At 36.6% G+C, this 13,855-nt stretch overlaps 3 protein-coding genes across 4 annotated transcripts; all 3 read right to left on the bottom strand.

Moving 5' to 3' along the window:
* Positions 1-577: 577 nt before the first annotated feature.
* apoea (apolipoprotein Ea) lies at positions 578-4,426 on the bottom strand. The gene is made up of 5 exons (XM_057354733.1): positions 4,300-4,426; positions 1,945-2,007; positions 1,550-1,697; positions 1,076-1,363; positions 578-857 (listed from the first exon to the last, which is right to left on the bottom strand). Exons 2-5 carry the CDS (start codon positions 1,985-1,987, stop codon positions 578-580), a joined length of 759 nt encoding a protein of 252 aa, XP_057210716.1. The 5' UTR covers positions 1,988-2,007; positions 4,300-4,426.
* Positions 4,427-6,998: 2,572 nt separating this feature from the next.
* On the bottom strand, positions 6,999-8,206 carry apoa4a (apolipoprotein A-IV a). The gene is made up of 2 exons (XM_057355389.1): positions 7,752-8,206; positions 6,999-7,659 (listed from the first exon to the last, which is right to left on the bottom strand). The coding sequence occupies exons 1-2, from the start codon at positions 7,886-7,888 to the stop codon at positions 7,098-7,100; spliced, it is 699 nt and encodes a 232-aa protein (XP_057211372.1). The 5' UTR covers positions 7,889-8,206; the 3' UTR covers positions 6,999-7,097.
* A 613-nt stretch (positions 8,207-8,819) lies between these two features.
* tomm40l (translocase of outer mitochondrial membrane 40 homolog, like) lies at positions 8,820-13,755 on the bottom strand. 2 transcript variants are annotated; one of them, XM_057355249.1, is made up of 10 exons: positions 13,683-13,755; positions 13,144-13,339; positions 12,449-12,516; positions 12,241-12,333; positions 10,942-11,043; positions 10,748-10,853; positions 10,532-10,654; positions 10,228-10,304; positions 10,026-10,128; positions 8,820-9,735 (listed from the first exon to the last, which is right to left on the bottom strand). In XM_057355249.1, exons 2-10 carry the CDS (start codon positions 13,325-13,327, stop codon positions 9,596-9,598), a joined length of 996 nt encoding a protein of 331 aa, XP_057211232.1. In that variant the 5' UTR covers positions 13,328-13,339; positions 13,683-13,755; the 3' UTR covers positions 8,820-9,595. The 2 variants fall into 2 exon arrangements, with proteins under 2 accessions (XP_057211232.1, XP_057211233.1); XM_057355250.1 differs by lacking the exon at positions 13,683-13,755 and adding an exon at positions 13,601-13,673.
* Positions 13,756-13,855: the final 100 nt, after the last annotated feature.

Raw genomic sequence — 13,855 nt, 5'->3', positions numbered from 1 at the left:
CGTATGCATTTCTTTGTTCTGATGAACACAGGGAAAGATATTTGGAAAAATGCTTATAACCAAACAGAACTCAACACCCATTGACCACCATAGTAGGAAAAAAACAATGGTAGTCAAAAGTGCCCCAGAACTGTTTGCTGTCCTACATTCTTCAAAATGTCTTCTTTTGTGTTCAACAGAACAAAGAAATGTATACACATTTGGAACAACTCGAAGGTGAGTAAATGATGACAGAATTTTCATTTTTGGGTGAAGTATCACTTTAAGATCAAAAGATTTTGAAAAAATATACACACTATTTATTATATTAAAATATATTATTATAGAAATTATACAAATATTTTAATGGTCTAAAAAAGATGACCCATGCTCAAAATTGGCACACACTATTTTTATTGGTCTTTACATGACATGTCCTCTGTACATACAGTAGATGAGTCCTAATTCCATTAACGTTTACATTTTTACACCAGTTTACTTTTATATTCAAAATACCTGTATTTCTAGCAAAGCTACCTGGAAAGGTCCGTCCAATTCGTTTTGCTATGACACCTGATTCTTAAGCATTTTTAAGCTCTTAGGACTGAAACCATTTCTGGAGCTCTTCTGCCCTATTCTGAAAGGTGGCACGCAAATTCTCGGTGGTCTTCTCAGCTTTCTCTTTGAGATCCTGCATTTGTGATTCCAGCTGGTCTTTAATTCCTTCAGCCTGGCTCTTCAGCAGCTCTCCCAGAGTTGTCAGCTTGTCTTCGGCACGCTGAAGCATGTCAGAGAAGTATGGTTCAAGGCGATCCTTTATGTCTTCCATACTCTGAGCAGTGCGAGAGCGAAGTTCCTCAAAGAATGTTGACAATTTCCTTAAGATCAGACGAGGAACAATCAGTGACATTGTTCGAGAGACAGTGAGATTTTGAAAAAAAAATCGTGTTTGTATTTATTACAAATGTCAGTTCTGAAGAGGTTCATTTAAAGAGGTTCACATTGATGTTATTTAGATAATTTGTTTGAAAACATGATTTATTCATTACACAAAAGTACTCATAACTTGCTCTCCAATTTTTTTCACTAGACTTACTTGTTGATGTCCTGGGTGTCCTTGCTCAAACGTTTCTTTAGTTTTCGGATGTAAGCATTGAACTTGTTCTTGACTTCATCAGTGTTCTGCTCCACCATGGTCTGAATCTCCTGGGTGTATTCAGTGACACGTTCCTTAGCTTCCTCCATGTGTGTGCGAAGTTTATTTGCCAGAAGTTGCAGGTCGTCTTTAAATTTCAGGGCAGTCTCCTGTGCATAGGGGGCCAGTTTGGTCTGCACATCTTCACTGTACATTTGCAATTCCCTCATGATGTCAGAGATCAGTTTGCTGCAAATAATTAAAACGGTGATGTTTTTGTTACTGGAAGTCAGTTTCCAGTGTAGTATGGTATATCTTGTCTTCATAAACAGCTTCATTTTTATGCTTTTTAGTTTTTAAAGCTTTCACAGATCTTTACAGACTGACAGATGTCTGAATCTTTAAATAGAAAAAAAATGTTGTGGTTTAACTAACTCTAATTCTCTGCCGATCTGGGTGTTCTGGATGCTGTCCCTCATCTCCTCAGCATTGGCCACCTCAGATAGCCGGCTCATGAACCAATCCACTTGCTCCTGCAAGGTCTTGTTTGGGTCATCATGAAGCAAGAAGCGCCCATGGCAGCCTACAGCACAGAACGCAATCTTTTCAGTACTACATGAATATTGGTAAAGTTGCACGCTATTTTTTTTGCAAGGAAAGTCATGTGTAAGATCTTGCATCCTAATGAAAATATGACATTTTCAAACAATCTGTCAAGTTACCTGGATATTAGATAATGCCTCATTTGCCACATTTACTTAAATGATGTTTAAATGCATATACAGTGAATAAATAGTTTAGAATTTGTTAAGGTTTGTTTGAACTCTTACCTGAAATAATGGCCAGAGCGAGGATTACAGCTGCAAACTTCATGTTTGTTTTAGACAGCACACCTGCACAAAACAAATGCAGAGTAGTTAAGAGCTGATGCAATGTTCTTGAAAAATATATGCGTGAAAAATTCCACAGAAGTGGAAGTTGAGTTACCGGACAGATCTTCCAATGTATTCTGTAAGGAGTGTTTTGAAACAGCTGATATATATATATGAGTGGGTCAAATGCTGTTATTGGTCATAATGTGATGACGATTAGGAGATGAACTGGCAGCCTACGTCCAAAGTTCTTTAGATGCTTTGCAGTTTGCTTTTATGGTAGTATTTCATTCCACGTCGCATGATTCCAAAATGAAAAAGTATAGTTAAAATGTGTTCTTTGTTGTGGAGATGATGCTCATTGGTGTAAAAAATGAGTCTATCTGACACAGGAATAGCACGAGTAGAGTATCATATTTAAACATCAAGACATCAAGTATTTTTATACAGCATTTAGGAAGAGGGATTATCATAGAAGAGTGGTTTTAATAGGTCATTTGTTGAATTACTATGCAAATGGTAAATGTTAATATTTTATTATTATGCAACAACACGTTGTACACAATGTTATTAATACGTGGACATGGACATCACATACTAGAAATCAAAGGTCAAAGCTCATCTCTCTCTATCTATTTTATCACTCCTTAATAATGACTGTTCACCACATTAGCAATTAGATTTTTGACTATTTTAGCATTTTAAAACAAGGTCTTATTTACTTATTTACTATCTTTAAACCCATATGTTACCCAAGTGTCTGTTCTGACATCTATTTTAAAATGACTACTATTTAGAAAAACAAATTTGTACTGTAACACAACCAACATATGTTAACACAATTTATCCTGTCAGCAAACTGCTATCGTCCATGAGAAGCCTCTTATCTTGAATAGTTCACACGGACGTGTAGACTTTGTGCAAGCCAACTTTTCTGACCTATACCACGCATAACAGATCAATTGGAATTAAGCAATAATGTACAATAGGCTGTGTTATATTTTATGACCCCTATGGCACAGCCTCATCTGGAGTGACTATAGTTTTGATAAAACTATTGAAAAATACTGAAGACACAAATGTTTAGTATATGTTTATTTTTTTGTTTGTAATAATGGAAATAACAATTGGCTATGAATGTTGTGTTTTAATATTAACAAAGTGAAGAGGTCATAGCTCATAGTGCCTTATCATAAATGAAGCACCAAAGTCTTTATAAAAGTTTTATAAAAGAAGGTTCATATACACTGTGAAAAAAATCTGTACATTGACAGTTACATGACTGTATATGTTAACGGAAATTTTCCATACAACATGTGTTACGGGTGTTTTTCCGTTTATATACATTTTCGAATTGCATTATGGGACCGTGATCGCGCCTCCGACAACTTTTGATGCTCATGGACGTATAAGCACAGCCATAACACAACATTTTACCCAAGTTTTTCCACTGGCAAGTACTCTTAATAAAATATTAATACGACATTTCAATTAAACGACTGCTTTATTACCATTATTACTGAACCGGCCATGTAAAGTACAACAGTGAATTTCGTTGGATACTGTTAACAAGAACCGACGTTTTATCAAGACTAAACTGAACTATGAGTGATTATTTGTAATACTTGTTGTTTTTTACTTGTTTTTGTCTTCTCCTCGTCAGTGAATATGCTATCTGTTAATTTACAGTTTATTTGTCAGTATTTTTAACCTGCTTGGTGCTATAACGTCCCATCCCCCGCTGCACTGTGTGACAGACACTGTGAACTTCATCTCCGCTCTGTGTGTAAAAGGTATGTTAATTATTTAATGGAAATATAAAATTACTGTTTTCTTTGTACTATACAATTAACAAGGGCTAGCATTCAAAGGTAAGTTAGTGATATTGTATAGTTTGGTTGACAGTTATCGTACTGTATTTCAAATGAATTTACAATGAACGCTATTTTAAACTTAGCATCTGGCCGTCTGTGTTTCTGTTTGCATATTAATAACTTATTTTATATACGGGTTTCATTCGCGCGCACATTTACTGTAACGTTGTTTTTAAAGTAAACGTATAATTTGTTTATTCATGTCACAGACACCCGATAGTAACGTTAGTCCTAGTCTCGCCAGGTCTGGAACTATCGCCGCTTTCTTTGGAAAGGCCCGCCCAAGAGGCCATATAAAGGTAAAGCAACCAATCACGTTTCGTTTTGTTGAGCGTCATGTTTAGAGGCGTGGAAATGTCCCCGCAGTACAGACCGATGTACGTTCATGAACATGTCAAAAGTTAACAGAAACAAAAATGATTATAAGTTTATCGCATACTTTTAAGAATTGAGCGTTTAGTCGATCGTGATGAATTCTTATAGGAAACCGTTGTAAACACGACAGCTTACTTCTTAGATCAGAAGGCTTTGTTGTTTCCAGGCGGACCGTTAAAAAACGCAACACGCATGTCTCCCGGAAATCGACGACTTCGAACTTGCTGAAGTGTTTCCAGAAAAGTGTGCCAAAAGTGAGAAAGTGAGAAAAACAATTGTACTCGAGATAATGATTTGAAATGTTTTATTGGCTTATTATTTTTATTTCTTACTAATATTTCTTATCTAAATGAGAAGAGGAGGCCACTACCAAAGACAGAAGACATATGATCAGGATCAGCATTGAAGACTTGATAGCTACTGACACCAGACACTCTCTCACACACATGCACACTTTCTGCATCTCTAACGCACACACCCACACACACACTTTCTGCATCTCTAACATTTTAAAGTTTATTTAATTTTTCCAAGCCAAGTAAGGTGATACATTTTTGTTTTGTTTAGGAGGAGCCTGCCGGGTATAAATCCAGAACGTGGGTCCAAAGCAGCAAAAAAGGGCGCCAAGCAGTACAATATACCACCTAAACTCCTTCGATCCCTGTCAGACCTGAATGACTTTCAGAATCCTTGGAAGATTTAAAGGTAATTAAGCACATTTTTTTCATCATACTGCTTCTCTTTTGCCACCTATATTGTTCCAAGTATTGTTGTCAAAAGTACCTACACTTTATTTGGTAAAATCTTATAGTGATAGTTCACCCAACAATGAAAATTCTGTCATCACCAAAGAGTGGTGGCACCCATTCACTTGAATGGGTGCCGCAACTCATACAATGCAAGTGAATGGGTGTCGCCACTGTTCGGTTACCAGCATTCTTCAAAATATCTCCTTTTGTGTTCTGCGGAAGAAAGTCAGTCATACAGGTTTGAAATGACAAGAGGGTGAGTAAATGATGACAGACCCAACTGTTGACATGCAAGTAATCACAACAGTTGTAAGTTAAATGTTTGTTTGTATTATTAGTGATGTTTACTTTTTGTTTTACAGCCATATACTGTAAGTATGGAGTGAAAGAAGACGAAAGACGTGGATGTGATATTACAACATATCCTTATGCATGTTCATCATTGTAAAATGTAATTGTAACTATAGTAGTTGAAGGTTAAGTGTTTTAAACTTTTAATTTGGATGCCTTTTCAGTGGTTCAGTCCTGGTTTAGGTCTGGAATTACATTGCATCTCAAAGTTGACTGTTGAAGATGTTCCCAGTTTTCTTGCCATCTTGGAGTTAACTTGGTTTCTTTAAATGTATTTGTAATTTGCCCACTTGTTCTTACACGTGCACCTTAAAGTAAAATTTTAAGCCAATTTCCAAAGAAGTTGTTTGCTCAAGTAAGACCTCTTACAGTATGTTTTTCTATTTTAGTCATTGTTACTTATTTAGTAATTATTTGTAATTACAAATTATTTATATTCATTAAAGAATCTGTTTTTATTACAAAGTTGTTGTTGTTTTTAATAATAATGAATATAATCACTGTAAGTACACAGTTACCTAACAATTCTTTACTGCTTCTTCACACTTATGTATACTGTAGAAAAAGGGTTTTGTTTTACTGTAGGTAAACTATACATTAAGAGTATTTTTCCATTTTTTTAATTACAGGGGAAAGTCAGTGAGTGTTGGTATACCATTAAATGAGTGAAATTGCCCTGTTTATTTATTGTAGGTATACCATTAAAACACAGAAAATAACTTTTTTTAATATAGACAAACTTTTAAATAATAGAAAATGTTTAGTTTTTTACAGTAGTTATACCATTAAAAAACAGAAAGTTTCTTGTTTTTTTACTGTGGGCACACTGTCAATTAAAAGAAAATTTCCATTTTTAATTACGGTAAAAAGTCTGTGTAATAAACTGCCAGTACTTTTTTTTACAGTGTAGGTTCACAGTAGCATAATCCTTTGCAAAATGAATTAAGAATTTGCCATGTTGGGGTCAAATCCCAGACAAGCCCTCTGACCTGTGGTGTGACAAGTTTTCTGACATGACAAAGTTTCTGACACCTGAATGGCCTGTGAAGCAATGTGCCAAATCGAACAAAGACAGTAATGCTTTCTGACAATCACATGATCAAATTTCAGACGGGCTCATCACCTTATAAGGTTATTGTCACTCAAACAACATCATCTTGGTCTAGGATGCCACAGACTGTTTTTGAGATGAGGTTTAAGTTTGTGGTTGCTTTATGTACTGTAAAGTCATCGGTCTATGGTTTGACTCTTTAGGACTACTGTATTTACACAATGGCTGAAAATAAATCAATACATCTTACTGAACCTACTAATAGTATTTTCTTAAGAATTTGCTATTATTTTGCATCAATTTGTGCTTTCATTTGTGTACTTTTGCATCTGTTCCTATTTTGTTTGGTAAATATATGAACCACTCCTGTAAGATTAACTTCAGTGTAATGCTTGATAAACTGGTAAGGCAAATGTAATAAAGTTTGGGTATATTAAAAGGTTGTTTGTCTCACCAGATTAATGAGATAAGATGTTCTAAGCATAGTACATAGTCATCAAATCTAAGACCATTGCGTACGAAACGGGAGCATGATTTAATAAAATGGAGATGTTTTTGTAGATAGATATCAAACACAATGTTTTATTTGGATATAAAAACATTTATGCACAGTGAACAAAGAAGAATATTTGGTGCAACTGTAAACAAAAAGCAAGCTGTTAATGCATATTAACCAGAACGGTAACAAAAGCAGTGGAGTGTCCTTTCATTTTACTGCTTGTTGTTGACAAAAGATTCCCAGAAAGATGTTAACTGAGCCTTCAGGTCCTGAGCATATGGATCCAGTTTGCTGATCAGCTCCTCTGTATTAATGCTCTTCTGAATCTCCTGACTTCTCTGGGCCAGCTGAGCCTGGAAGCTTTGAGCTAATGGAGCCATGTTCATCTGAAAGTCCTGGAGGTGTTGGTCCAGTTTCTGCTTGAGCTCCTCGGTTTGGGGTCCCAGCTCCATGAGATTTCTCTCCAGGCTTGCCTTCAAGTCCTCGGCCCCCTGGAGTAGTTTAGATTTCAGGGCTTCAGAGTTTAGGGTCTCTGCATATGGAGTCACGTCCTTCTTCATCTGCTCGACCTGCTTTTGAATATCATCTCTAAGCTCTTCATAATAAGGCTTGAGCTGGGACTGCACAGATGTCAGTTCCTGTTCCATACGCAGTTTCAGCTGATCTGCCTCCTGTGAAAGTTTGGCCAACAGCTCTTGGGTCAGAGGAGTCACTTGACCTCGAATGGTCAGGGTGTAGTCGTTCACGGCATCTGCACTTTTAGAGATCTTGTCACTAAAAAGACAGACAGATGTTTGTGTTTTTCATTTTCATTGTGTATTTTTAGTTTTATAGCGGGTTTATCATCTAATGTAGTATTTGCTTACTTGATATCTTGTCCCAGTTCAGAATTTTTGATCATCTGCATTGTGTCCTCGGCTGTGAGGGTTGCCTGTGCGACATAATTCCAGAATGCATTTTTCACCAGCTCCATACTGGGCTCTGCTTGGTCCGGCCACATCATATTGGCATGGCAACCTATTAAATAAACCAGAATTACAATACAATTAACATAAGGTAAAAATTGTTACAACTCTGATGGTATCCTTCATTCAAAAGTGAGTAAATTGACAAATGTACTCACCGCAGAAAGCTGTGATAACAAAAACTACAAGGACCTTCATGATTATGTGAAGAATTTAAAAGAAAAAAAGATTATTTAATCCAAACAATATAAAAGGCCTTCTGTTGTGCTCCTCCGTGTGCGAGTGTGAGAAGGTACAAGTGCTGTATATAAACAGATTGTAGTGTCGTGATAAGGCAGTAAAGTCCAGAAGGCAGTGCCCTGCTGTACACCGCCATGTCATTCATTCCACATCATGAAGATCATGAGATCATGAGCTGAACTGACCTCAGACCTGTGACTCACATTCCTACATACAGCAAATACTGTCTTAAAAGTGTCCTGTAAATTTTAAATGAAATTTAAAGTCAAGTAAAAAGTAGTAAAACTACTTAGAATAACACAAATAATAAGAATGCAACCAAATATTAAATAATAGTGTCCCCCAAATGTCAAACTGTGGGAATGAATAATTTAGAATTACATGTATTTTGACCACTAATCTGAATGTCCAGTTTACGTACGAAAATTTGTCCTCCTCAACCACAAACTCGTAATAAAGCTATACTTAAAACTAATTATGGAAGAATAAAAATGCACATCACAATTTAGATTTCATTTTGAATTAATGTGCTTAGATCAAATATTTCTACACAATAGTGTGTCCTAAAGATAATATTTAAAAGGTAATACTACAGTACCATATTCTAAACGACTTAAAACTAATCAATACCCTTTTTATTCAACTTGTATTACAGTACGTAAGTCAAATACAATCTCGTCTTAAAAAAAAGCAATTCCTAGTTGTCAATAATCTAATTTTTCAACAAAACAGATTTTATCATCGTTTATTTCAACAGAGCAAAGCTACATGCCTAATACAGATAAAAATACAGTTATTTTACAGTACTGTCACATAATCATGTAGTTATTTCATTTGTTTGAGAAATTCCGTTTGTATTTGTCAGTGCTGATCCGCACATATATATCCGCATGTTTCATGTAATGATTGATGAGTCAGGAATTAAATGAGGGTCCATCTGGACTTTGTCAGCTTCATCACAACACTTACCTGCATATAAAAGGACCTGGTGGCTGCTATACATAAATGTATACATAGAACAGCGCAGAGGAAAAACAATCTAATAGAGACAATTTACTTGTATATGTACCAATACAATTATAGAGATACTCCAGCAAAGCATTTAAAATGATTGAAAATGAAAAAAAAAACACCCTGAATATTGCCTAGAGAAAACTAAACCAACCCAAAACCCAGATAAAGAATTACATTTTCAAACACAGAAAATAATTTATAAAAGATATTTAATAATAACAAACAATAAAGTAAAATAGAGTCATGATGATACATTTTTGTTCTATTGCATTTGTTTATCATTGACTGGAATAATTTATTTTTGTTTAAATGACAAGAATAACCAATCTCAAACACACAAAACAAAAAAACAAATATTTCTGTCGTTCATCTTCATTTTGCCTTATAAGTAGCAGATACTGATGAATATGCAAGTATGTTCAAGTCTTTACCATGTGACCAGTGACATCACTGGTCTGTAAACTGCAGCAATAACCATGGCGAAGGCAGGTTTAACCAAGGGCGATGCCGAATCCACACTTGAAGGTGTTTTTTCTATGATTAAGGAAAGCACAGAGGGCCAATGACAGAGGCAGGGGCTGTAACTTCTTTTCAAGAGTGGCTCCTACCACCCAGTTACTGTCTAATGAACCTAGAGCGAAAGCGGCAGATTTAGAAAACATAAACGTCACTTGATTTCTAAATGCCACATATATTTTAATTAGATATTTCTGAAGCGGTTAAGGTTCTAGGTGTTATGGTCTACGGGTAATGTACAAAAAGATTACAAAATTACTAAACTTATATAATTATTCCTTTAATTCCTTTGCTTTGCAGTGTTCCTAGACTTCACACCCCCTTAGTTAGTAGTACTTGCCTTATAAAAAATGTCTGAATATGACAATGTCTGTGTGTATACAAATTAGTGAGTGCACAACCAACCTTTAAAGACCAGATTGGCATTGGGGACATCCAGCTGGTACCCCAATGATACACTTGTGTCTTGCATACGGGCACTTGCTTCAAAATCCACACCAACCTGCAACTAATACCCAAACATAAAACATTTGTGGATATTAGCTGTTAAAAGAATGCAAGTTAGAAAATGATTTTAAAACCACAGCTAAACATCTACCCCATCTACCTGGTCATTGGCTTTGTGATAATATGATGCATGACCTCCATCTCCTCCTAGTGTCAATGTGGCGACGCAGTTGCTACCTGTTTTAAGACATGCATTAAGAGAAAAATGACTTCCAATTACCTAAAAACTTAATTAATTAATTTAATTTCCTTTAACTTATGTGTTTTTTTAAATGTATAATTAGAATTTCTGCAAAGGCATCCGTCTCTGCAAATGCGGAAAAAACTGCAAGGTTACATCCAAACCACTAAGTGTCAGTATAACATTCAAGACGACTTACCAGAAGTCTCTTATGTGTGTATACCTGTATATCTGCCGGCAAGAGACATGACCGTGCCCTCCTCTCCCGGCCGACGGTGGTACACCAGCTCTCCCCCTAATGCCAATGATGGAGTGACAGACTGAAGATAATGAGCAACAACAATTCCTGCAAGAGACAGTCAAAATAACTCATGAGAAAGTGAAAGGGAAAAATAGAATAAATTAAGCATAAATAATGAGTAGCAGAGGAGACAATTACCAGACCCCACCAGCACATCTGGGTTGCCAAAGGTCACTGCAGCAGTGAAATTTTCCCCTTTATATTCAGCATCTCCTTGCCAGTTAACGAACTTCTGCTGCTGTGTCTGATAGAGAACAGCATTAGAAAATTGCAGAAATGCATTGTTATATCATAACTGAAAAAACATAGCCTAGAATTTTACCCATACAGACCTGGAAGGCAAGTTTGGAGCGCACTCTCTCTGTGACCTGATAGATAATCTGAGCATTTAGACTCCCCGTGTTGTCCATGTCACCAACAATGACAGGAAAGGCCTGACAAAAAATTAATGCTGTAAATATGATTCTTTCAAAATCTGGTGATGTTTCTGGAGGACAAATCCTAATGCTGCTATGCAGTGTTGGGGAAAGTTACTTTTAAAAGTAACTAGTTACAATATAAAGTTACTCTATAAAAAAGTAACTAAATACGGTACTTGGGTAATTTTTGTGGAAAGTAACAAAGTACTTTTTGCGTTACTTTTTCCTCACCTAACTGATGCTCATGCTTTTCCAGACTTTGCTGTTCTTTAGTGTTTAACACTGTAATGCATTTAACAATCCTATATAGTCTATAACACACCTTTATTTTCTTAAAAAAAAAACACATTTCAAATTTTCTGACCAGTAGTCCTCATCAGAGCTCTGCCTACTGTTGACACTGCTAACGTCGGTGTCACTCTCCATATTTATTGTGTTTTGACAGCGCGGTTAGTTGCACAAGATGGCGCCGGTGAGCTTTCGGGACGGAAGAGACGTTTCCAGCCGTATAACAATGTGTGGGAAAAGGAGGATTTTTGGCCGGCAAATATGGGTGTTTTTTTTTTTAGATTTAATAAAGTAATATATAAGGGATATGACAGATCCTCTTTGCATTGCTGAGCACTTCGTTGAGCCAAAACAACTCGATAGTGTTATACGAAACTATGATTAATCTAATATATAATATATTACTAATATTATATAATATTATTTTGAGGGGAAAATGACATTAAACATATGCTCCGCCCACTCCCAACCCTTCTTCTAACAGTGACCATGCCCATTTAAATCTGCAGATCTGTGCGTGCAGCGCCACAAACAGTCGAACACAGCTTATGTTTACGTTCACGAGACCATTGATTGCTGTTGCGTGTCACGACTTGCGCTAATTTCGCAGTCTGAAAGTTATCTTCCAAACATGATCAGCATTTGCAGGACAATTGATTGCTGTTTCGACTCGCGCTAATTTCACGATATTTCCTTATCGCTTGGTAACAAATTACCTCAGTGCTATGAGAGCGGGAGTGGCTTAGCTGGGTGAGATTTTAGTGGAAGTATGTCATCACCCTGCGTGCATAGTCTATTTGTGGGATGAATTGGAAAAAGCCCAATCTTCTGAATTCATCCCAAAATGTTCCAGTGTACACTATACACTTAAACTTACAAGTGAATATGTGCATATGTTGGATAAAAACAGCAACATGTGTTTACCTCAGCTTGGTCTGTCTGCTTGGTTCCCACATAAGTAGCTCCAAATCTGTAACTGGAATCTCCCACAGTGCTTAGCAATACTGTGTGGTTCACCTGTAAAACGAGAGATTGCAGATACTTACAACCAACCTGGCAGAGCTGGATATAACAAACAACCGCCAAGGTTTACAAGTTACAGGATAAATCAGCTTCACCAGTGAACACTAACCTGAAAATGGTTGCTTAAGCCCTTGTTCAACATTAGTCTAACACCCTCCATTGGCATAGGAAAAACCTCTGAGGGAGAGACAGAAAAACAACAAGAACCAACTAAGGGTTAAACTTTAGTATGAGAATAAAAAAATATAAAGAATATAATATTTAGAATATAAAACTGTTAATGCACTAACTACTGTGAACTAACGATGAACATATTCTTCAATGTAGAGGAGAAAAAAGGTAATTATACAATACATTTCAAACGTTTAGAGTCACATATTTAACTTTGTTTTACACTTTTAGAATAAAAGTAAACTCATCAAAACCATGGAATAACCCCTTATCTAGAATTTGCAGAAATATTATTTTGTGTACCAACTCCTTGAAGTCTCACCCTGGGATGGTTCAGATGGATCAGTACTGAATGAGTTCCCATATTCTGGGCTCTTTAAATGCTGCCTCTTCGTTATTCAGTCATTGCTTATGAAATGTTAGTTTTGTCATCCAAGAAAAGTATAGGTTTGAACATTTACATGTTTGCCTGCAAAACTAATTACAGACATTTTAGCATACACATTCAGAGATGTGTAAGGTCAAGGAAAACATTTAATTCACGTGACCCTAAACTTTTGAACGGAAAAAATGCTTTTATTCAGTGATTTTTAAAATCGTCAACACCACTGAAGACGAGGCATTATCTCTGACCTTTACATTTGCGATGGCACTCCTCAAAGGCTCCGGGGTTTGGAAGGGGAGGCTCTTCGTTCTGGCTGCCGGCGATAGAGACCGGTGCCACGGATGGCATTGTGAACCCCGGTGGCACTGACACCAAGCCCGCTCCGCCTGGCGCTGGTGGGCTCGGAGCACTGGCAGCCAACACACTGCCCATTCTGAAACAAAACTATAGTGGAGAGCACAGGATGAACGACAGCAATGACAATAAAGTCCTTCAAGGTCTTTTATATAAAGGAAATTACTTAACAGGACTACCGGTTTACTCAGTTAATACGAATCGTACTGCCGCTTTGTTAAAAAAACAACACATACTTTAAGTTGTATGAAAAATTAGCTTGAAAGCTAATGGCACATGCGTCTGTTATTCACGAGACACACAACTTGGTAGGATGTAAAATAAATGTCGTGCAAATCAAACATAGATTACTGTCACTCGCTGAAATTTCCGTGATGGATACTGTGAAATTATCAAGCAAAATCTCAATGATATTGAATCAATGACAACTCACGTTGAGCTTCTCAGAGGACGATTCTCCCGGTTACAGAACCACGTGTTTCCTCTGCACTCCGCCCACTTTCAGTGACGTGTCCGGTCGACCGAATGACTATTGGCTTGTTTACCTGCCAATCACCGCCCAAAAACAGAAAGGGCATCAGAAAGAAAATTAGTTTTATTAACAAA

Source organism: Triplophysa rosa, linkage group LG16 (genome assembly GCF_024868665.1).
Source record: "Triplophysa rosa linkage group LG16, Trosa_1v2, whole genome shotgun sequence".
In the NCBI taxonomy this organism is placed as follows: Eukaryota; Metazoa; Chordata; class Actinopteri; order Cypriniformes; family Nemacheilidae; genus Triplophysa; species Triplophysa rosa.
Note: the sequence above shows the minus strand (reverse complement) of the source record. Positions and strands in the feature narration are given on the sequence as shown.

What these genes read in the sequence shown, in the direction of transcription:
- apoea (XM_057354733.1), bottom strand. Translation starts at nt 1,987, where the DNA reads ATGAAGTTTGCAGCTGTAATCCTCGCTCTGGCCATTATTTCAG. An exon ending in CGCTCTGGCCATTATTTCAG is followed by an intron (nt 1,698 to 1,944) that starts GTAAGAGTTCAA and finishes TCTGTGCTGTAG; the next exon opens with GCTGCCATGGGCGCTTCTTG. An exon ending in GACACCCAGGACATCAACAA is followed by an intron (nt 858 to 1,075) that starts GTAAGTCTAGTG and finishes TCTGATCTTAAG; the next exon opens with GAAATTGTCAACATTCTTTG.
- apoa4a (XM_057355389.1), bottom strand. Translation starts at nt 7,888, where the DNA reads ATGATGTGGCCGGACCAAGCAGAGCCCAGTATGGAGCTGGTGAAAAAT. An exon ending in GAACTGGGACAAGATATCAA is followed by an intron (nt 7,660 to 7,751) that starts GTAAGCAAATAC and finishes CTGTCTTTTTAG; the next exon opens with TGACAAGATCTCTAAAAGTG.
- tomm40l (XM_057355249.1), bottom strand. Translation starts at nt 13,327, where the DNA reads ATGGGCAGTGTGTTGGCTGCCAGTGCTCCGAGCCCACCAGCGCCAGGC. An exon ending in GTGCCATCGCAAATGTAAAG is followed by an intron (nt 12,517 to 13,143) that starts GTCAGAGATAAT and finishes TCTCTCCCTCAG; the next exon opens with AGGTTTTTCCTATGCCAATG. An exon ending in ATCACAAAGCCAATGACCAG is followed by an intron (nt 10,129 to 10,227) that starts GTAGATGGGGTA and finishes TTTGGGTATTAG; the next exon opens with TTGCAGGTTGGTGTGGATTT.